Source organism: Papilio xuthus, unplaced genomic scaffold, assembly GCF_000836235.2.
Source record: "Papilio xuthus unplaced genomic scaffold, Pxut_1.1 DF826115.1, whole genome shotgun sequence".
Taxonomy (NCBI): domain Eukaryota; kingdom Metazoa; phylum Arthropoda; class Insecta; order Lepidoptera; family Papilionidae; genus Papilio; species Papilio xuthus.
In genome coordinates this window covers 4,135,880-4,159,408 of record NW_013532534.1, presented here as the reverse complement: position 1 = coordinate 4,159,408, position 23,529 = coordinate 4,135,880, and the positions used below count along the sequence as shown (strand labels likewise).

The following is a 23,529-nucleotide window of genomic DNA, read 5'->3' as shown; positions in this document are numbered from 1 at the left end:
TTTATGAAGAAAATCGTTGAAAAAAGATAAAAATACATTTTTCCGTTGAAGAATATCCGCAAATAAATTAGTTATAAACGTCTCAAAGCACTTAAGATGTCATAACAATGTGAACATAGAAATACATTAGGGATTCCATTACAGTAGATATTATTCCTCCATTAATGGGAGACGCCGCGTGGCGCGTTCCCTCCAATCTGAAATTCAAAATTTTGTTGAAACAGATAAGTGGAAAGAATATCCTATTAAAGTCGAAAACAAATGACGTCCACTAGAATTTAAAATGTAATGCATAGCATAATTAACTCGCACTGAATATTACAAAGAACATAATTACGCATTGTAAAGCAGCCAATAAACTTATATCACAATGAGAAATGAAAACGGCATTAAAACCTACGATAAGACGGAACGCGAACTAATGAATTTAAATGTAATTCAATTAAATGCATATGAATTATTCAACGAAAAATGCTAACGTTGAAAAGAATGCTATTCTTCGTTGGAGACTCGAATATTTTGCGAGTGGCTAAAATTAATTATGTTTTTGTTCTCAGAAATTCCTCACAAACTATTTAGATTTTATTGCATAATTTGCACACGTAATGTGGACTTTGTCACTGAAAAAGCTTTGTATCATAATAGATATTTATAGAACAAGTTACTTTCATTAACACCTAAGTACAAACACAAACTGCTGTAAAATAAATAGAAAATAGTCTTTGTCTAAAAAGAATTTAAAAAATATATCAAACCATACCGTGTAAAAGCTAAAAAAACGGAAAGACTAATGTCCACTTTGCAAACAAAAGAAAGACTTAAAACGGCAGCTTATTTAATGATAAATAACGGAATTCGTAAAACGGAGCTGGAGTTAATTAAAGACTAAACTAGCAGTCAAGTAACAACATTTATGCTTCAAGCGTTTGTGTGTTGCGCTTTATTTTTAAGTCTTTCTCGCGACACCGCAATTATTCTAGACATCACATCAACCTTAGTGAATGTGGGTTCTTAAAAAAGTCAAGCGTTTCACAGGACAGGAAAATTTGTGTACACGGCTATAAACTTTATATCTATACAGTTTGAATTGTGGCTAGAAAAATGTAAGCCATTTTTACGAGAAACTATATCTTTGTATGGGATAATAGAGGCGGCAGGTTTACTACGTCGCTGTCGTGTTGTTAACAACATAAACTGAGTATATTTGCACACGCGGCTTTGACCTCATCGTCATGGCTCTATCGAGTTAGAATGGATCTGGGAAAATTTATGACTAACACAAAAAGGATATCATAAATATCATAGGTCGTAGTGTATTTTTTTTAGCTATTGTTAGTGTAATTTCCTATTATAAATTGTCATTTTCTAAATTATGATTATAATTCTTATATACTTTAGGCATACGGGTACATTTACAACGCTACACTTTACTAAAATACAATTTCTTACATTCTTATTAAAGACAGGAGATAAACAAACAATTTCATTTAGTCAGTTCAGGACCTAACAAATTTTGTGAAAAAGTATTCGTTATATTATCGATAAAAATTTTATTGCATTTGTTCACAGAGCCTATCAGTCGTATAGTACAACGACAAATCTCAGACAAATTAAATAACATTTTGTTGATAACGTTCCAAAAACGCATATCGCAGACATTCGTGATAGTCTCTCAGAACAAAACGAACGGCCCAGGAAATATAACTCGAATTTATTCGAAACTGGGTTCACATATTTTCATATTTTGCTATACACCAGCTAAATAAGTGTGGACGGTGTGAGACATCAGATGAATTGCTTGTTATACGTATTGCACGTTCGCGGACGTGCGCTGCGCTGTGTTCTTTGAAACACACATTTTGATAAAAGATTGCACCCCGCAGACAGCTGGGAGAAATACTACTCGTACAGCTGCAAAATATGTTTACGCTCGGCTGCTTTTCATGGTTTAGTTTACCTATGTTGATATACATTACAGTAGTTGTACTAATGAACAAATATGAAGAGCTAAAACAATCAAAATTAATAGAGTAATATACAAATATAACATAATTTCTTCACTAACATCTAGCAGTTCTTCAAGTTGTAAAATTTGTGATTTTATTCCCTACAGAAAGTGAGGTAAAGCAGTCTCTGTTCTATAATAATCTTTTCTACAATACATCGTATAGATAATATTACATTTGTTCGCTGGCCTGCGCATCCCACTCTGGCATCGCAATAAATTTTGTGACAAACAACATTCCCCTGTCTTTGTGTACGGACATCGATCGACTCCTAACTGCACGGAGATCGCTCCGAATACTGATGTTTTCTTCGTAGGAGACAAACAAGGATATAACCGCTTCTGAATCGTTGTGGCCTTAATATATTCAAATATATTTAATTATTAATAATTAAATAAGAAATTTATTAAAGAAGTAATAATAACAAGAGACAAAACAGAAAAATCTCTACGTTTCATTGAAGTAGTAAATCAATATGATTAACTAAATCATACTAATATTATAAGAGCGAATGTTTGGATGGATGTTTATTTCAAGGTAACTCTAGAACGCCTGAACGGATCTCGTTGAAATTTAGCATAGATATAGAACATAGTCTGGAAGAACAACGAGGCTACTAAATTTGTTTAAAAATAAAAAGCGGGCGACAGCTAGTTAAAAAAATAATTCATAGCGAACTTATTTGACATTCAAGTTTATTTTAGTTGCTACATATAAATGAAGTTATTACCAACATGCCTTTCAAATTTCACCTGAGCGGGTGGCTCAAGGCATTAAGGATCTCACGAACAATCTACCGTAAAATATCATTTGAATAAATTTCACGCTCTAACTCGTATAAAAATTCGATTGGTACGTCACCTAATCGATTCCATCCGAGATACCGACGAGCATGTATTATCTTCCCGGCCCCGTAATAAATACGAGGCTTTGCCGTAACAATAACGATAACGTCTCCCTTCTCATTCCACTACGTCTCGATATATAAACGTTCAATTTGTTACATTCTAATCCTTTTAGAATTTTCTATAACTAGCAACATGAACTGTTTCATATAAAAGCAGTTAGTCCTTTTAGGAGTAGTTCCCTACTAGATAGAATAAGATGAGATAGAATGGGCTTCTTTTACCTTAAAACGTTTTTTACAAATTCTGTCTTGTTTTTTTAACATCATCATCGGGTCCCCTAAATAGAAGTAACTGTGTCATAGTAACCCATGCTGGCCAAGGGCGGTTTGGTTGACTTCACACATATTGAACTTCTTCGCAGTTATGTGCAGGTTGTATCACGATCTTTCCCTACATCGTAAAAACATTGGATAAATGTACGTATGTAATCAAAAATCACATTGATATACCCCCTACTACGGGGCTAATGACGCTCTTACTTTTTATCTTCAATATACGATGTCTAAACATAATTATTATGCCGTCGTTAATAACTTAAGAAACAGTAAAATAGACATGTTTTTAGGTCAATAGAAAAATTCAGGTAGGTACTTAAGAGCGCAGAAAGTGTGCCATTTTCTACTTCACGCTTGCCAACTATGCCAGTGGCTGAGATGCATTTTAAATATTATTCAACATTTATTGTAAACCAAAACGTTTTATTCTATCTTACCAATGATCTTACTTCTATCTTACTAATATCATGAATAAAAGAATAATGAAAAAAAAAGGTTTAGATGGATAGATGTTTGTTAGTAAGTATTTCCAGAACGGTTAAAATAATTACGCTGAATGTCTGCATAAATGTACAAGAAAATTTAGAATTAGACATAGGGTAGAAGTTTAGTTTCTTAATTTCGCGTCGACAAAATCGCGGGTGACATCTAGTATCAAATAATAAGAACAAAAAGTATCTCTTTAAAAGATTAACTGTTATACTGGCGGTACTGTATCAGTTCTTAAATTTAAACTTAACCACATCTGTTCGGGCTTTAAAACATAATCTTTTAATAGAAAATAACGAGGTTACGTGAATTGGCAAATAATTTACACATTTATAATTTAAAGGTCGAAACATTGGTTTGAAATTTAAACGTGGGAAATAATATTGTTATTCGCAACTGCGTTGGGCTCTTTAAATGTTTAATGGTAAACTTGATGTTTAAGTATTACTTAGAACTTTAGAAATATAATATTACACTCTGAATATTAATAAGAATACTTATTAACTAAATTATCAAACTGTTTACTTTATAACTTAACTATTTTATACGCAAATAATTTAAGAAACAATTAATTCTGATACTTAATTGATAACTGACAAAAGGAACAATTAACGTAAAAAAAATGTTTTTAGTTTTACCTTCAAATTTTAAAACCATACCTTATTAACCGCAACACACATCTCAATCTTGACCAATTATTTTATAAGCAAAAAATATAAAGGAAAAAATCTATTACAATATAATTTACATTATTAATCTATTCACATTTATTTTAACTATTTCTTTCGTAGCATAGTTTCATCAAATAGCATTAGCAATGGGCGTTACGATATTAAACATTTCTTGGGTGTATTGTTCTTATCGCTCGGCGCGCCCTCTCGTGCCTAAGGCCAATGACTCATTGCCGATAGGAATGCCTTATGGGCTCGACTTACGAAATCACCAGGGAGCAGTTCAAATCTAAACGCGAGGAAGTTAGAATAGCGGATTGATTAAGCAACTTTATTACCTCTAGAATGTTTAGATTAAATTCATACAAGCTTTTAGCTGTACTATTAATGTTATCATGTTTAATTAATAAATTTTAGATAACTATAGCTCTTTGACTATAATATTATAGTCTGAGAGCTATCATGAATGTATAAATCGATTTAAATAAAGATATTTGCGATTAATTGTTTTATTTTCTATCTTGGAAAAAATGATTGAAATTTTACTGCCTCTCTCACAGTAATACACTGATTATTTGACACGTTACAAATTATAGGATTTCTTACTAACCGCTTAACTGCAGCAGTAAGTTCTCACCTTTTAAACCTTCCCTAGACCTCCACGAATATTTCAAGACCAAGATAAGATAAATCCGTTCAGCCGTTCTCGAGTTTTAGCGAGACTAACAGCAATTGATTTTTAAATATATATAAGTTAACTTGTTTCATTTGTTTAATGATATAAATAAAATGATGTGATACAGATTTCCATTGGGACTGTTTAAAATTCTACAAGCCTTGTACTAGTACGGGGTGCTGAATCCGAATTGGGTGTTACGCAATATGTTTCAGTGAACCGATCCTATACGACACGACATGTCATCGCGCGCCAACGGATAATTCTCGTAGTCAGTAATTACTGAGCACCAATTAACGTAATGCTCATCCCGTTTCACCTATTAATTTAATGCCCGCCTCGCCTCGCGTATTTAATCCTGAACCTGGCACTGATATAAATCTTTCATTTTAAAAAATTATTCACATTAAATACTTTTTCGATGATATATTATTCATTATTAAATTCAATACATACTTTTGATTTTTACAGTGTAAAATAAATCTTACTTATATTGTAAATGCGAATGTTTTGATGGATGGATGGATGTTTGTTTGTTTGATGGTATCTCCGGAACTGCTGAACGGATTTTGATGAAATTTAGCACACATGTAGAACATTATCTGGAAGAACACATAGGCTACTAAAAAAGTTTTTTTTTTATTTCCGCGCGGACGGAGTCGCGGGCGAAAGCTAATTAGTTATATAACTTGAGATACACAATGTTTGGCTAGGCGATATGAATATTTTTATTGATACATTTAAGGTTCTATTTAGTGTCAAATTACATGGTATAATATCCCAAACAGTGGCCACTAATTTCCATTTTTAACGAAATGAAAAACAAACAAAACAAGAGTGTAGATTACCGAAGTTTAATAAAGTAAATAATTTAACGGCTTGACAAATTTTGTAAATTTTCAATAGAATCGGTTGAATCTTTTATGCATCTTACTGCAGTCGGATCACGTCGAAGTAGTAAAATAATAAAACTCTATCCTTTACGTCAACGTTTTGAATAAAATGCAAAACGTGTCTGGGATGCAGCCAACCGCATGCCTCAGGCCGTCAACGAATCGTCCCAATGTGTTATTTTTTTGCCCGAATACAATTTTTTATAGTCATATAGTATTCAATATATTTTATTGCACGTTATTGTAAGAATATGTTTATATTTTCATATTAAAAAGCATTCTTTATTCTCTGCGCGTAATTTCCAAAAAAATGTTTTCTAATTATTTGTAATATGTGAATATTTTTTTTACATTTCATTGACTTAAATATATTCTTATGCTGTGGATGTCTATATAAAATAGGAAAACGCTATTCAAAGCAATTTCATTTAAAGCAAGCCGCGTCTGTGCACGTATCACAAAGTTTATTTAACAAAATATTGTGTTCGCTCAACAAATATATTCATTTCCTTCTTATTGCATCTTAGACTCATATGGATTCTATTGGACTTCAAAGTAAACATTCCTATAAAATATTTTACTACAAGCTGTCGACCACGATTCCGTCCGCGCAAAATTAATAAGTAAACTATGTCATCTTCGCATTTATAATAATAGTAAGATAATAACGGCTTTTAACCTCAATATTGACAATATATTTAACATCTATTACTACAACGACTCAAAACGACCCTTGACTTGTGCAAAACACTTTCATTTTCGCTTTCAAACTAAATTTAAACATCTTGTTTAAAATTGTACTTATTCCTATACCTCTATGCTACAATTTATTCTATAATTTTCGACTATTTTTTGAAAGCAATGATTTATTTACTTTTACTCGTATTGAATAACCGTATATATTGAAAGAAATGTGTTGTCGTAAATCCAAAGTTTGTCGAAACTTGGAGATAAATTCAACTATTCGCAGGCAAGTTTGTCCAGCAATTGGAATACTTTTCGACATAAATTACACACAAGCATTTATTCAAACTTCGTTTACATTTCACCTATGATATTTATTATTCTCTTACGACCAAAAAAGTTTGTTAAATGTACATCAATCATTTCTTTACTTCATGAACTCAAATAGAACTGATTATTTATCAGTTATCAGTGGTAGGAGATAGTCAATAAAATATTTGCCTTGCTTCAGAACATTCGAAATTATTTCTTACTTTCGTTCAAAGACCCTACTTAGATTATGTTGCATAAATACCGAGATAAAAGATGAGCTTCCACAACCCATGATCGATCTTTATTGGGAATAATATATTCCTTAATACATTAAACATAATTTCTTTCATATCCCTAAAAGATGCCTAATAATAAGATTGAAGACTCGTCTATAAATATAGTAAAGAAATGATGTATTGTCGCACATCCGCACAATTCCAAAGCGGGGATTAAAGCTTTTATAAGACGTCTGAAAATCTGAAAAGAGGCTTACGTTGACGCTATTGAAGAGAATCTCATAAAACATTCTTGAAAATCCTGGTTTACGTTCGTGTAATATGATAGGAATACGTAAAATCTTATCCTAGTTATTTACTCGACGTTAGCTTATCCATAAATAAATATAAATTACATATTATATTGCTTAATACATAAATCAGACATTTTTAAACCCTACAAATGATTTAGTATTATTAAAATTAAATTGTTACATTTATGGCCACTATGATCTTCCTTCTTTGCATGTACTTTACTATAACATAAAAATGTTGTTACTATACGTGTATCGTAAAAGAGTTTCCTATTTGAATACACGAGTCATAGTAGCGTGCGTTGGAGGGCCTACATAGGCACACGCTTCATTAAATTTGGTTTGAATAGAGGGCGAACCTGCAATGCCTATCATATCTCCCTATCAGATATTTACAACGTAGCCATTTGAAAACTGTACTGTACTACTGTTTTAAAATATTATACATAAACTGCCAACCTCATAGTGGTTTAAAGAGCATGAAAATCGCCTGAGTTTAGTTTATAACTAGTTTTAGAGAAGGTAAGTCAATTAATTTGAAAATATGAAGCAGGAATTGTCATTGATTTTCAGTTAATTGGATAGGATGTTTAGACATACTAGTCCTGATTACCATCATAAATATACTCTTTGAAAACATTCAAACAAAACACACCCTAACCACAAAACAAATAAAAACAGCTTGATACCTTTTTTTAAAAGTAATCTCCATAGCTTTTGGGCCCCCCTTACACGCGACGCTTTCATAGCGTAGTGTTTCATGGCTCGCAGCTATGAATAGACCATAGACAGTGGGCCGCCACAAACACCGCTCCATCACCGCGCCCATTTCCCAAGCAAACACCTACAAGTGTAGTTTCATTCAAACGCACACACGCTCTAGCCTAGGGTGGAAACACTACGTTTACCACGCTGTTAACGTTTACTATTTTACTTTTTGTTTTAAGATATAAACGTTTCATTACTCATCCTTAAATTATAAAAGACGAATTTAATGTTATTTTAATAATATATTTAGTACAAAGTTGCACTAATCTTTATAGTAAGCTAGGAAGTATGATATTGTACACATGCAAATTTAGCTTTCTATGAAATTGTCGATGGAAATGTTTCAGTTAATCCAGGATTATTTAAGACTAAAGTAGAAAAATAATCTCCGATTAAAAACATTTTTGAAGATGGCAACCCTAACGCGAAGCCTGTATACATTGTAGAAGTGTAAAAATCCTTCCCATAGTCTTTGATGCAGCATGCATTGAAATCCCTTACACGCACAAACTTAAACATGAATTTATTTTCAAAGGTGTTCTACTACTTAAGTTGGATAAATAAAAGCTACGTCCTATTTTTAAGTGCATTTTTTCGTATCATTATTATTTATCGTATTTTAAAGCAATAACTGGAAGAAGTCTACTGAATGAAGATTGGTAAGCGTCTATTGCACAACGCGTTTGTTCGCTCAACGTCTCCAATCGGAACTTACTAAGCATTCAAACGCTTTCAATACCCTTCGCAATGTTAGCCTGACTGCGTCGGCCATAATAGATGCCAATTTACACGGGAATTCGACTTGGATGCCTCTACGCTTAGCTCTCCAGTCCTGGTGCACTGTTAACTCATGCACTGACAGACGGGAGACCAAATTACTTATACACGCATTACATAGCAATGGACCTGTCTGCATCTATTGATTCCCATTCATGTTACGATGCAGCTTTAATTGAAAGGTAACCTTACGTTGGGTACAAATTGATGAATACTCATGCATGAAGTTACATATATAAGCTAGCAAAATATTATACAGCGTTTTATATTAGATTTTAAAGGAAAGAAAAATAATTGCGTCCATTGAACTGCACACAATGGAATAGTATTCATTTTATTAGCGATTCCTGCGCAATAAAATATAGATAGATAGTAATAATAGTAGTAATTGTTATTGAAAGTACTGTGTTACTGAAATTACATATTTATTGCGAGTGCATCGGATAAGCTTAACGCGTTCAATTAAGTCAGCGCAATCATCGATAATGGATTCGGTTTCAGCATCGGAGTACAATGTAATTTGCCGAGTAATCTTTTTAATTCCCAGTGTTTTCAATGCAATGAACCTTAAATACTTCTAACCTAAAAGACCTCAAATAGTACTAGATGATTCTCTAAATGTCAAAACTCCGCAATGGAATCGTGAATTACCAAACCCAATCTTTTAGTACATCGTGAATTATGAATTCCATATACCGTTGTATTGATTTTCCGTTCACCGTTTTTTCTTTGTATTGAAAACCTAATATGTATTCATACCGGCTTATTGAGGATTGCAAATAATATAAACTGGGAACAATAGAGCAGTACAATGTTTACGTATTCTGAATCTGGATATTGAAAATTTGGTTCAGTTGTTTTATATTAATAAACGGATTCCTTCCTACACCATAAGCTAGATTACGGTTTGTATTAGAGGTGGAACATTGCGTTTTTATTTGTTTCTTCAAACACGGAGCACACTCATGTCTTAAATTCAATTGGAATAGATAGGGGTAGCAATCACTATCGTTTTAAATTTCTTCATATTTTTAGAGAGTTATGTGTATCAGTAATGAATCCAGGGGGTATAGCCCTAAAGCTACCGTCATTTTATATCTTACTTCTTAATAATAATATAAATGCGAATGTTTACACGGATGGATGGATAGATAGATGTTTGTTTAAAGGTACCTCCGGAACGGCCGCTTGGATCTTGCTGAATGTAACATAGTTGTATAATATAGTCTGGAAGAACACATATTATTAAGTTTGTTTTTATTTCCGCGCGGACAGAGTCGCGTGGGACAGTTAGTATATTTATACATATTCGATATTCAAAAATGATCTAGTTTCTCACAAATTCGGGATCACTACTGGTTAGGATAGTATTACAGTTAATAAAATATAATTAAATAATACGTATAGAATGATAGGGCAGTGACCGCAGTAATTACGCAGGCAATGAGCATTCCAATGGACATGTTTATATTAAAAGCTATATCGGTTTTGTACAATGATTTGGTTGACCGCTGAAATGAGAGACACGCCGCATCCTCCCTCGCGGCCTGGCCACTGATTATTTTGTACGTACCGTCCGTATGCCGGGAATCGCGGCTGATGTGATTTTAGATTCATTCGTTTATAAATTTAACCTTTGCTTATTTATTTATTTATTGTCTTTTAGAATAACACCGCATAACCATAATTAGTATACTTTATTATACACTGCACTACTTAATCTATATCAAACATTTAATTTTATCGTTTCTAATACTACATTTTATTTGTTCCAGGTCCAGATTAAAACTGTGAAGAGTTCGCTAAAGATGCGAGTACATCAAGAGTTCTTCACATCGTTTTGACAACCGCAAAATAAATTAATTAATTATTACAATGGAGTTCAGGTTCTTTGCGCTTCTGGCGTTCTCCGCCTGTTTGTGTAAGAATCATAACATATTAATTTATAGTTTTAACAACTGATATAGATATACAAAGCCATTTACAACTTAAAAAAAACTTAATTGCAACACACAAACTTTCTAGGCATCAATTTATTAAATTTTAAGTTGATGCATCTTATAACTAGTAGAAAATAAAACATAGGTTGAACGTTGATATAATTATACTAGAACAAAGCAATAGAAAACACGACTTAACTGAAATGGCAAAGGCGACGCCTTGATGTGTATCGAAAGTAGACTATCTCAGCGCACTTGACGCCAAATGCTTCGGAATCAAATGGTCCCCCTTGAATTTTCTTACCAACTTTTGAATGCATGTACCGTGTATTATCTTGGCACACCTTACCATTGAAAACCCAATTATAGATGTTATTAATAGCTTTACTAGTAAAAATACAGCATATATTTCTATACCACAATCGGCATACTATAATACTATAACTATACTTAATCGCAATTGTTTCATATTTATTTCGATTTTTTTCATTTTTACCTTCCTTAAATACAGCAAAAATCAAAAATTTATACCAATAGAGACTTTGGTTATTAACTTATCGATCGGTCTACAGTGTACAATAATTTGATATGTTGTTTTTTTAGTGTAAGTGCCCTGGCATCTATTTAGCGACTGGAATTCTGCTTATATGTACATTGGTAAAGAGGGGCATCGCATATGGAATTTCTCAGATGTTGCGTTTATCCGTTGTTAATGATTTAAAAACAAATTATAATGCTCGTATACCTTCTTATCGTATAAAACAGCCTTACAATATGAAATGGTATCACATGCCATTGGTTATTCGATACAAATAGTTACGAGCACTTTCGCATTGATGTTGTTTGACACCCTCTTTTGTTTCACACCATTAACCAATCAATGATACAAAAAAACTCCAGGCACAGAAAAAAGAGGGGAAAATAATCCAAATATTGTAGTATACGGAATGTAAGAACATTTAACTTAAATGCTAATATGAATTTATTTTACAGACAATAATATCCACGCACAAGGTCCATTTTATAATGGAGCAGACAACATCGCACCCACTCAGGCGCCCAGTGGTAACTTCATTACGCAGACGGTGTACGGCTTTCTTGACTTCACTACAACAATAGGCAATACCGTAATGATATTCTCACCGCATTCTGCACCACCGCCAGGTCGTTCTTTTCACATATTCTGAGGATTTTTCCTACTATATTATTTAAGATAAAAATAATTTAGTGCGTTTTGTTATGATTCCCAAACTAACTAATGTATATTTTTTTAGAGCCGCCCAAAACGGAAAAACCAGTGCAAGAAAATATTATAGAAACGAAACCTCCGCCGCCATCTATTACAGATGTAAAACCAGAAGCCATAAAACCTAGCAAAACATCAGATAAAGATAAAACTAATAAAGCTTCCATACCTGTCATTGCATCAAGTGCCATATCCGTTATATCTTCTGCGCCAAAAAACGAGAATAATGTTGCAAAATCAGCCATTAAAGAACAGAAACAAATTATCACAAAAGTCGAAGTTGTCGCAGGTCCATCAAAAATTGTAGAAAGCATTTCTCCGAAACAGTCTGCAAAATTAAGCAAACAGGCTTCGCAACCAAATAAAAAACCAAAAAACCAACCTGTTAAAAGTGTGACAAATATAGTAAGCAGCAAAGTTGAAGTCAAACAAAATCCCCAGCCTTCAGTAAAAATTAACAGCATAGTAGAAATTAAGTCCAGTCAATCAGATGAAGAACCGGCGATTTTGGTTACCAATAACAATATTGGGGAACCCGAATATGATTTCCTTTCACGCCAGCCATCCGAATTTGTTGAAGAGACCTATAAAGTTATAAATTTACGTCCTTCTAAATCTATTGGCCATAAACCTAAAAATCTAAAAAATAGAGTGCATGCACCTACTCCTCCGCCTGATGATGACGAGCATCCCCTTGGACTTGTCACAACACTGGGAGGTACTATTGTTAAAGACGGCGCAACCACTATCCACGAAACCAGTGTCATCGGTACGTACATATCTGGCAAATATGCTCAGGTATTGAATAGTAATTCAAAAATATTATCATCAGGGCATAGAGCTAAGATTGCCCCAAGTCCTACGCACAGAATTCTTAAAACAGTGGCACCAGGAATAGGAAAAAATCAACGACATCATTTAGAACCCACTCCATCTATAAGCAATGAAGAAACCAGCACTAGCAAAACTCCTCGAAGGCAAACAAATAACGGAAGCTCTTTCAAAAACCGTCAAAGATCACAGAACAACGACAATGATAATCGTGAAGCTCCAAGTCAAAATAAGAAATTTAAAAATCGTAATTCTTCCCAATCCCAAAGAACTCAAAGGTACCTCGATTCTTGATCTTACATTTAATAAATAGTATAATTTATTTAATTAATTTATAATTACTACTTTAGTTACATTGTTTACATGCAATGTCCAAATTTGTTAAACATAATTTTTTTGTAATGTACGTATTATTGTTCCTAGCTTACCAAAGATCGTTAAGTAGCATTTCTGTTTTCAGTACACGATTTGGTCGACCTGCGAATACTCCTCAACTGGCAACCGTCTCTGTTTACAGTGAAACTCCAGCGCCGTCTTTTGCAAACAGAAGAAAAAGCAATCGAAACTCTGGTCATAAGACTACTGTGACACCAGCAAGCAACAACGATAGCTCAAAACGTGGGTTCAAGCCCCGAATTCAGCCAACAGCAGTCGATCAAGGAGCATCTACCTCGACTAGTATATACAAATTTAAATTAAATCGTTCACCAGGAACCGGTCGCTGGCAGTACAAGACAAGTCCGAAACCTAAAGTCACCATAAGAAAAACTGGCGATGATGAACAACCCACTACACCTAACACTAACCCTCTCCTCGATGATATCCAATCCAATGATATATCTCCTCAAGCAAGATCAGATAATGACCTAGATCTGTCGAGTTCTCAAAGTGGACCTGGAACTCTATTAGAAAACGATACTGAAGATAATTCCTTAGAAAAACCTCCTCCCGTTGAAACAATTAAAGTCGAAATCTCTACACCTGCCGATTTTCGAGACGTTTACTACGAAATAGCAACCCTTAAATCACCATATACATTCCAGGTAAAAATATACATTATTATATTATACTCTCTCCTGTAAACAGTTTTTTATAAATTTATTTTATTTTTTTTAGGTTGGACGCGTTAAAAATACTCGTGTCATCACGGTTACAACGACAATAGAAAAACGCATTGACCCAACTTTATCTTTTAATGGCCAAAATTCTCCCAACGAACCGTTGACAGAAAATATACTTGCAACAGCATCACCTTATGGAAAAGATCATTACCTTTTGGATTCAAGTATAGCCACCTTGCCAGCAATAACGTTGTCTTCTGATATGGAAACGCCTCCTCTAGAAACAGTTACTGAAACATTTAGTACCACACAAAATATGTTAAAAACTCATATTTTACCTGTCGTCTATGATACAAATTTAACAAGCAGCTTAACTTTTGTACAAACATATCAAGTAACTAGACTGGTGACTGCAACAAAAACGTTGCCACCGATGGACTTTTTCCAGTTCATTCCAAGTAAAACGTTAAAAGAATTTAACAGCCGTCTTGACGAAGCCGGGTCTGAATTACATTTAGAGCTTGATTTTGGTGATAGTAACGAAGATGAAGAGGGAGTAAGACGGGTGTTGCCTGCTGAATTAGACCTTGCAAATATTGGATCAGATTTTGATATAACAGACGTTGATAAATATAGAGATAATCATTTGCGTCTAAAGAAAGCACATGGGCAAAATAAAGGTAATCAAGTAACTGAATCACCAAATCCTGCCGTAGCATTGACGCCAGAACAGGCGCAGCAACTTGCTCTCTTAAGATTACTTAATCCGGCAGCTGCAGCTCAAATACCTAATGTAGTTACCACATCGAAACCTGTGCTTAAATACGAAACAGTATACGAATCTCATGTAATTCCTCTTTTTAACGGCAAGAGTACAATCTTAAGTACTATTTCGAGGCCAGTAGCTACTGTTACAAAAACAGAATATGAAATCGGTACAAGCAGTCTTCCTGCCCTACCACTTCAACCTATTCAACCTATTAATCCACTTTACCCGCAACAACAATTTTCACTTACTTCGACGCCAGTTGTTGTGAACACAGAAGTTGTAGCAACTGATAGTCAAATATTGAAATTAACTTTCGGAGCTAAGACAGTTTACACGACGTTGTTCACAACTAAAGTTGTACCAACAATGCTGACGTCTTACGTAACATCTTCGATACCAGTACAGCCGAGTGCCGGATTCCCTGGATATTACCCGGCACCGTTCGCACCGTTCCCATACGTTGGCTAAAACTATTTCAAAGATTTCCACATAAGTGGAATGGACAATATTTACATGAGAAAAGTGGTTGTGATAAATTTCTAGTAAAGACAAATATTATGATGTGTTGTGATTTGTGATCGTGTACCTAAAGGAAGGAACGGTGTTTGCGTGAACTATAGACTGTTTAGATAGGCAATTGAGCTTTGATGAAACGTAATAGTAAACTTTGCAAGTTACATTTTCCAACAAGTTGATGTTTCTCCACAGCAATCTACTGGCCCTATTAGTTAATACTTTGTACATATTTCTATTTATATTTTTTTGTATTTTTGTACATAATTAGATATTATAAATATACTGTACCTAAATTTTAAGATACTCTAATTGTAGATACAAAAAACTCTCATACTTCTCTTTGATGTATATGTATATTTTACTTATTTCATTGGGTTTTTGTAAAATAAATTTAACTTTAAAATAACAATTGTTTTATTTTCTATGTGTATAAACTAAATCATACGTATATGAGTAGAATAAATTATATTTACCTACATATGAATATTTCGATTAAATATACTGCTGGTCGCAGTATCTTAGGTGTCCATTGGATAAATCGTTAAAATGTTTAACAAAGTTGCGTGTGAGACAAACAGAATTTATTATAAGACAATATTGATTGAGAACAACAAAAAAAGTCTCATATTTGGTTCAGATCGTAATATTTCACAGAGACGAGAGGTTTATTTCCCATGATAACTTAATTAAAGCCGTTTCATACTAAACAGGGGCGCTGAAAGAAACAAAGAGGCTCCAAGTTATGAAACTAAGATTAATGGAAGCTGTTTTGTAAACTTAATAAGTAATTTTAATCTTACAAATTTCCTTTTTCTCGTTTTGGAATTCAGTCCGTTAATGTAACTTGACACAGAACAACATTTAAAAGTTATATTAATCATGTTTACAATTTCGTTATTTCTTTTTATAAAAATCAACAAAATTTTGAAAAAAAAGAAAACTTTGCAGAATCTAAAAAAAACCTAAAATATTGAGTCCTTATACATGAAAAATCTAAAACGATTAACGGTGTACATATATGGCGATAATATCGCAAAAGAAAACATGATACGTTTTGCTCAAACGTTTTTTTCAGGAAATTTCGACCTTCAAAACAAGACTTGTGGACGACCGTATATCAAAGGTGTTAACGAAAAATTAAAGGCATTAATGATCCCATATATTGTAGTTTAGGACCTTCCCTGAATAATACGTAGGTACACAAACACATCAAAAGTAGCGTTTTTAAAGAAACATGTACAGTCAATATAAAATCAGCATACATGTGAATATATTCAAAAGCATGGAAACGATTCCCGTTAGAACGCGGAGTATCGCGTACCTGCGGCTTTACATGCAGCTTTATGCACAAGTTATTCCTACTAAAGCTATACCCTCAACGTACATACTTATCGTCGGAATGGCATCATGTATTATCTAACTGCTTAAGATCAAAAACATGTTATACTTTTTAAAAGACTAAGAAAACAAGTTGCAGTCAGTACCTTAAGGACAATTACAAAATTTTACAAATCTTTAAAAAATCTACAGTGGTACATTTTGAAAAAGGACACAATAATTGACTCTCGTAGACCGAGGACAATTTGTAATGGAAGAATCATTCAGACGATACGACATCATTCATAAACTTTGCAAAGGTTGTCGATAGTTACTGCTTAAGATTTGCACGAAACTTCTTAATATACACTAAGTTATATGTTTTATCATTAATAGTATCAAGCCTGAGAAGGTAAGCTAGAATAAAATAAATGCTATACGACAAGACAAGAAGAAAAATTGAACTAGACAATATATTTCTAATGCTACAAATATTGCAAATCTTCTCAAACAAATGAAGCGTGTGCATGGAAACGAGGAATAGGGGAATTAAATTTGAAGCGCATTTATTTTAAAATGGCATCGCGTCTGTCGAGTTATAAATCTATACGCGGAGTCTGGGCGGGCTACGAGCTCGCTGATTGAACGAGGTTAGGCGAAATCGGCTTATCGCCCGACGATGGCGAATGGAGAATAATTTCATTGGAGTATGCACCAGCCCAGGCAGGGCCGCTACAAAATATTTCCTATTAAAATTTAAAATTGTAGCTCACACTTTTTCTCGCAGTTTTTTTTTTATTGGCTATCGGCTAACTATAAATTGATTTTAATAGAGAACTAAAGATGCTAGTCTTATTTATTGGCCAAGCCTTAAAATAAATGAATTCTTTTTAGGAGGTCTTCTTTGTAAGAATTGCGGATCGATAATGAAATAAAATCTTTGATTCTTGTGTTTATCTCATATCTTTTAAAATTGAATCGAAATTCTTTGAGTTTCTTGAAGTCTCAGTAGTGATATCATTAATTTCTTTGTTTTAATAATTACTAATTATTTAAATATTTGCTATAGAACGGTGACCGTGACGAGGAGCAATTGATAATACAATGATAATGTTATCAATAACAATGAAATCATTCCAATCGGTCTACGGCACAGGTAATGGATATACAGATACGATCACAAGTATTATAATATGAAATTAGTGTTTGTTATGTCAAGATAAAAGTTGGCCGTCAGATATGTTTTTACCAAGTTCTTCGTACATTTGCTTTGTGCCCCAAAACAATAATATTTAGTATTTGCTTTTTATTACTTCTTGTGAAGCGTCCTTAAACAGATCTTTGGAATGGATAGAAGTAGAATAATTGTTATAGTTGCCCTCCTTGTCTGTGGTAAGTACTTATTATTTTATTTCGCATCATTTATATCAAATCAAATTGTTCTTGATTAGAAAGCACTAAATGTTAATAGCAATATGGTTAGGTTTACGATACATAATTAATTAAAGAGCATAACTATATACATGCAATTGAATTAACTGAAAACAAATCGTTGTGCTTACGTTAACCATTGCAATTGTACATAGGTGTAGGCTTGAACGGGGAAATACAACGATCTTACAAAGACTGGTTATTCAGGGATATTTATAAATTTATTCTCATCTGATAGATCAAGTGATACAGCTATACCATGCTCTTAACAAGTTTGCAATTAAGAAATATCGTAAGTATGAGATATGATATGTATAAATCGTCTTCGCTTGTTTTGTCAGTATTTAATGCGTTGTTTGATATACATAGAACTACACCTTACTAGTAACAGTAGAACATTTTGCAATAAATAATGAATTATTTATATTCGTGGCATCTTATTACAAGTGTGTATGTATATAGGCAGTGTAGCTGTGATGGCACAGTCGATACCTGTGGCCCGATGTTTCCGTTTCACGTGGCTTGGGCCCAAGTTCAACAATGAAAGCATATTCCTGAACGCCACCTGTCAGGAAGCGACAAGACTAGCCAACGGCGTACCCTGCGCCCAACCACTCGTTGCCTCGTGTAAGTATAGAGCATTCTTTTGTTTATGGCTTAATCATTACAATAGAGAGGACATGAGGACGATACAAGAGAGTCTAAGTATGATTATTATTAACGTGTTTGTTTATTTTTCTCAGCCTTTTGGCTGGTACAAACTACATTTACGGTACAAGTACAAGTAAATGCAGCATGTGGTGTGTAATGAAGCTAATCTATCATTCGTTTGTGCGTGTTTGTGTGTGTATGTGTGCGCTCGTGTGCGTGGGTGTGTGTGTGTGTGTATGTATTTATTTATGTGTTATGAGTGCTCTGTTATATTGTTCTCGTCTATTTGCATGAATTTTCGGACTATTCTGCATGTATTAAGTATTGCTGCTTTTTGTAGAGTGATGTATAGGGTTGGTTTTAAGTCTAACAATTTGAGGCTATGGTGGAGATGTTTGGGGATGATTCCTGTTGTAGAAAGTACTATGGGTACTACGTAAACTTTATCCTGTCTCCATATTCTTGATACTTCTTCTTTTAATTCTGCATATTTGCCAATTTTTTCTGTAATGGTTTTTTGTATGTTGTGGGTGTTAGGTACTGCCATGTCTATTAGATATGTTGTTTTATTGAGTTTGTCGATTAGTGTCACGTCTGGTCTATTGTAGTGAATAGTTTTGTCTGTAAGAATGGCACGGTCATAGTAGAGTTTATGTGTGGTGTTTTCTAGTATAGTTTGTGGTGAATAATTGTAGTATGGTGTATTTGTGTTTTGTATGAGATTGTACTCGAGTGCTAGGTTTTGATGTATGATGTTAGCAACTTGATTGTGTCTGTGAGTGTAATCGGTCTGTGTGAGTGTAGTGCATGCGCCTGTTATGTGTTGTATAGTTTCTGGCTGAGTATGGCATCTGCGACATTTATCATCATTAATTGTTGGGTCCTTTATTATATATTTTCTGTAGTTTCTAGTATTTATTATCTGGTCCTGTATCGCTATCATAAAGCCTTCTGTTTCGGGGAACAGGCTACCTACTTTAAGCCATTTATTTGATGCTTCTTTATCTATATGTGTTTGTTCTAAATCGTGAGGATGCCTGCCGTGGAGAGTCTTCTTTTTCCAGTTTTCTATCTTGTGTATTTGTGGGTCATTATTTTGTTGATTCTGTGTGTTTGTGTGATCGTGTAAGTTTAGTGGAGTATAATTGTTATCGTTGTAGACTATTGCTTTGTGTATGTTGCTTGTGAGAGATTTTGTGTGAAAGAATGATTTTAAATTGTGTATTTGTTTTTGCCAGAGATGGTGAATGTCAATCATGCCTCTTCCTCCGTTCTGTCGTTTGATTGTGAGTCTTTCTATTGCAGATTTAGGGTGTAAGTGATTGTGTTTAGTGAGTGTAGTGCGTGTGGTTCGTTCTATTTGTTCTATGTCTGTTTTAGTCCATTTTATAATGCCAAATGAGTATGTTAGTATTGGTATAGCGTACGTGTTGATTGATTTTATGAGTAATTTTCCGTTTAGTTGTGTGTTACAGAGTGCGTTTATTCGTTTTTTGTATTCAGTCGTTAGTGTGTGCTTGGTGTTTGTGTGATCTAGTCCCTTAAGTTGCTTATAACCTAAATATTTGTAGACGTCGGTTGATTCCATCGCTGCTATAATGTTTGTGCCATCTACCTCATAGTTGCCAGGTCGAATCTTGCCTCTTACTATATGCAAAGTTTTACATTTATCTAGGCCAAATTCCATTTTAATATCTTTACTAAATTGTGTTGTGTTATCTAATAGTGTTTTCATCTTTTTCTCAGTACTGGCGTATAATTTTATGTCGTCCATGTATATTAAATGTGAAATAGTGGTTTCTTCTGTTGTGTGTTTAAGGCAGTATCCAGCCCGGCAGCCATGCAATAGATTTGACAAAGGGTTTAGGGCAAGACAGAACCACAGAGGACTCAAGGAATCGCCCTGATAAATTCCTTTTTTAATAAAAATTGGTCTGGTTGTGATAGTGTTGTTTTGGCTGTTAAGTTGAAGACTTGTTTTCCAGTGTGACATTATATTGCGTAAAAAGTTAGTGAGTGTTGGGTTTACTTTATAAATATCTAAAATTTGTAGCAACCAAGAGTGTGGGATACTGTCAAATGCCTTTTTGTAATCTATGTATGTACAGTGTAAATTTCTATTTTTGTCTGTTGCGTGTTTATGTATTGTTGAGTCTATAATGAGTTGTTCCTTGCATCCCATGTGGCCCCGTCGACACCCTTTCTGTTCTTCTGCTAATATGTTGTTGTGTTCAATGTGTGTGTTAATTTTTCGTGTAATTGCTGATGTGAGGATTTTATATATTGTGGGTAGGCATGTTATAGGTCTGTATTGAGAGGGTAGTGTACAGTGTGTAGTTTTTGGAAGCATGTAAGTGATACCAGTAGCTATGAATTCGGGAATCTGTTGTTTTCCTAATATGATGTCTGTTAAGTTTTTGGCTATAGGATTGTGTAATGCTGTTAATTTTTTGTACCAAAAGTTGTGAATTTTGTCTATACCAGGTGCTTTCCAGTTGTGTAGTTTTGAGGTTATATTCATTATGTCTGTTTGTGTTATATCGTCGAATGCCATTTCTTCAATGACACTCCACTTGTTTTTTTCTGCTGTGATCCATTCTGCTTTATCGTTGTGTTGTATTTGTTCTTCCCATATGCCCGCCCAAAATGTTTCTAGTTGTGTTTGTGTTGGTGTGGTTGTGTTATTTGTTGTAGATGTGTTAGTGTGTGCGTGTTGAATGTTTCTGTAGAATGTTTTTTCACTTGTGTGAAACAGTATGTTGTCTTGTTTGCGCTGTTGAGCTTTCTTATATCTTTTTAGCCTATGTACTTTTAATGCTAGTTTTTGTTTTAATGTGTCTAGATATTCTTCGGGTTTTCTGTTACTACTTTCGTGTCTTGTGTGTATTTGTGTATTTCCAAATATTTTTTCTACTTTTTTTACTACTTTATTTGATCTATTGTTGTTAATGTATTGAGTGAGTCTACCGCAGTCTGCTCTAAGTCTTTCTATATCTTTTTCTAGTCTAATTTGCCATGGTGGTTTGTTTGTGTTTCATTGTCTGTGTCCTGTGTAGCCTGTTATTTTGTAATTGAATTCTTCTGATATAGTTAGTGCTGTACAATATATTAGGGTGTGTATGTCTACCAGTTGTGAGTCTTCAGATACAAATTGATGCAAAATATTCAGATTAAAAAGGTTAATTAATTGGAACAGTTTCTGAGTATATTTTAGTTTAGGTAGTTTAGGTCGAACAGTTGGGTCCATTCCTGAATATAGTGTAAGTGTTGTTTTAAATTTGTCTAGTAATTGTTGTATATGTAAATCTGTCGTAGGGTTAGTGGCTGCTAGTGTCTCTAAGTCATTTTCTATTGTTACTGTTATGTGTTCAGTTTGAGTGGAGGTGTGTGTTGATTGTGTGTACGTATGTGGTTGTGTTTGTAGTAGAGTGTGAGGTGTTGTGAATTTTGTGAGTGTTTGTGTATCAGGGAATTGAGTAATTGTTAGGTCGTTGTGTTCTGATGTAGGGTTGTGGTTTGTGTCATTATTGAAATCGCTTTCCATTAGTAGTCTAACTTCTTCTTTTAATTGGTTCAGTAGTTCTTGAGATAATAGCTTGTTCCTAATAATAGTTCTTCGTTGGTCGGAAATTCTTTGTTCGGTAACTTTAACTGTAGGATATTCTCTTGTGAAGTGTTCGTGTAAAAGTTTCCTGTATGTGGTCATGTCTGTCTCTAATTTTGTGATAAGGTAGTAAGTGCGCATGATAAATATATTAACTTCTTTACTCCACCTCATGCGTACTCGGGGTTTTCCAGTTTTAGTGGACGCAGGTAAAAAGGCATTCACCTCCTGCGCAACATCTAAGACTGGAGTGTCTGCTCTTTCGTCTAAGGAGGAGACTGGTGTGGGAATGTATGAGTTTGTGGATGGACTGAATGGTTCTACTATTGAGAGTGATGAATTTAAACTAATGTTATCTATATTGTGTGAGTGAGTGTCGGCGTGTTGTGTTAGTGTGGAAGTGTGTTGGTTGGCTGTAGTATTTTCGGATAACCCGGAGGGAGCCCGCCTATTCAACTCCTCTCCGCTGACGGTTCGCATGCTGAGACACCCAGCGTCAGCTCCAGGTGTGCCCCGACGATCGCCCTCGGGTAGCGGTCCTATACGTTTATTCCGTAACTTCATCTCCATACATGGGTTCCCAGAGCCATGTTAGCCGCGCCAGTAAATTAAATATCGCGTGTCCGCCCCCCACGTGAATCTGGTGTTCGATTCGGACGTATGGTTGGATTCTGAGGGGCTGATTATTATTATTATTATTATTATATGTAGTTGCACACTGGCAGCTGGTCAGCTGATATGTGTGCTAAATAATTTGGAGATATTCAGCTTGTCGATGTTGTTTTTAAAAGCGTTAATTGATGGAGCCATTGCAATGCTCTCTGGGAGTTTGTTCCATGCTGCAACAACCCTGTTCGATATGAAATATTTCATAGTATTTTTCTTAGCTGAGTTTTCCCAAAGCTTCAGGGGATGCCCACGTAGATGTTCATTGTCATTCAGTGTATACATATCTTGGAGGCCTGGTACATCATAATAATGAGTAAGAATTTTGTATGTTTCAATTAACATGCCCCTTTGTCTGCGCTCTTCAAGTGTAGGAAGGCAAAGAGTTTTAAGACGCTGTTCATAGGGTAAGTAACGCAGTGCATTCACCATCTTGGTTGCCCTTCTCTGTACATTTTCAATCAGTTTTATGTCCTTAATAAAGTAGGGATCCCATATAATGTAAGCAT

At 34.3% G+C, this 23,529-nt stretch overlaps 2 protein-coding genes across 3 annotated transcripts in view; both read left to right on the top strand.

The window, feature by feature from the left end:
- The window catches only part of LOC106123482 (uncharacterized), a 90,199-nt gene extending 74,439 nt beyond the window's left edge, over window positions 1-15,760 (top strand). Inside the window, exons 4-8 of one of the 2 annotated variants that reach the window (XM_013319839.1) lie at window positions 10,764-10,909; window positions 11,922-12,092; window positions 12,203-13,283; window positions 13,523-14,048; window positions 14,122-15,760. In XM_013319839.1, the coding sequence (XP_013175293.1) occupies window positions 10,864-10,909; window positions 11,922-12,092; window positions 12,203-13,283; window positions 13,523-14,048; window positions 14,122-15,303 (3,006 nt within the window). In that variant the 5' untranslated portion in view covers window positions 10,764-10,863 and the 3' untranslated portion in view covers window positions 15,304-15,760. Of the gene's footprint in view, window positions 1-10,763; window positions 10,910-11,921; window positions 12,093-12,202; window positions 13,284-13,465; window positions 14,049-14,121 lie in introns of both variants that reach the window. The other variant, XM_013319838.1, reaches the window with a different exon arrangement.
- A 2,104-nt stretch (window positions 15,761-17,864) lies between these two features.
- Window positions 17,865-23,529, top strand: part of Spase22-23 (Signal peptidase complex subunit Spase22-23) — an 11,729-nt gene continuing 6,064 nt past the window's right edge. Inside the window, 2 exon segments of the mRNA XM_013319937.1 lie at window positions 17,865-18,060; window positions 18,562-18,726. Coding sequence (XP_013175391.1) covers window positions 18,015-18,060; window positions 18,562-18,726 — 211 coding nt within the window. The 5' untranslated portion in view covers window positions 17,865-18,014.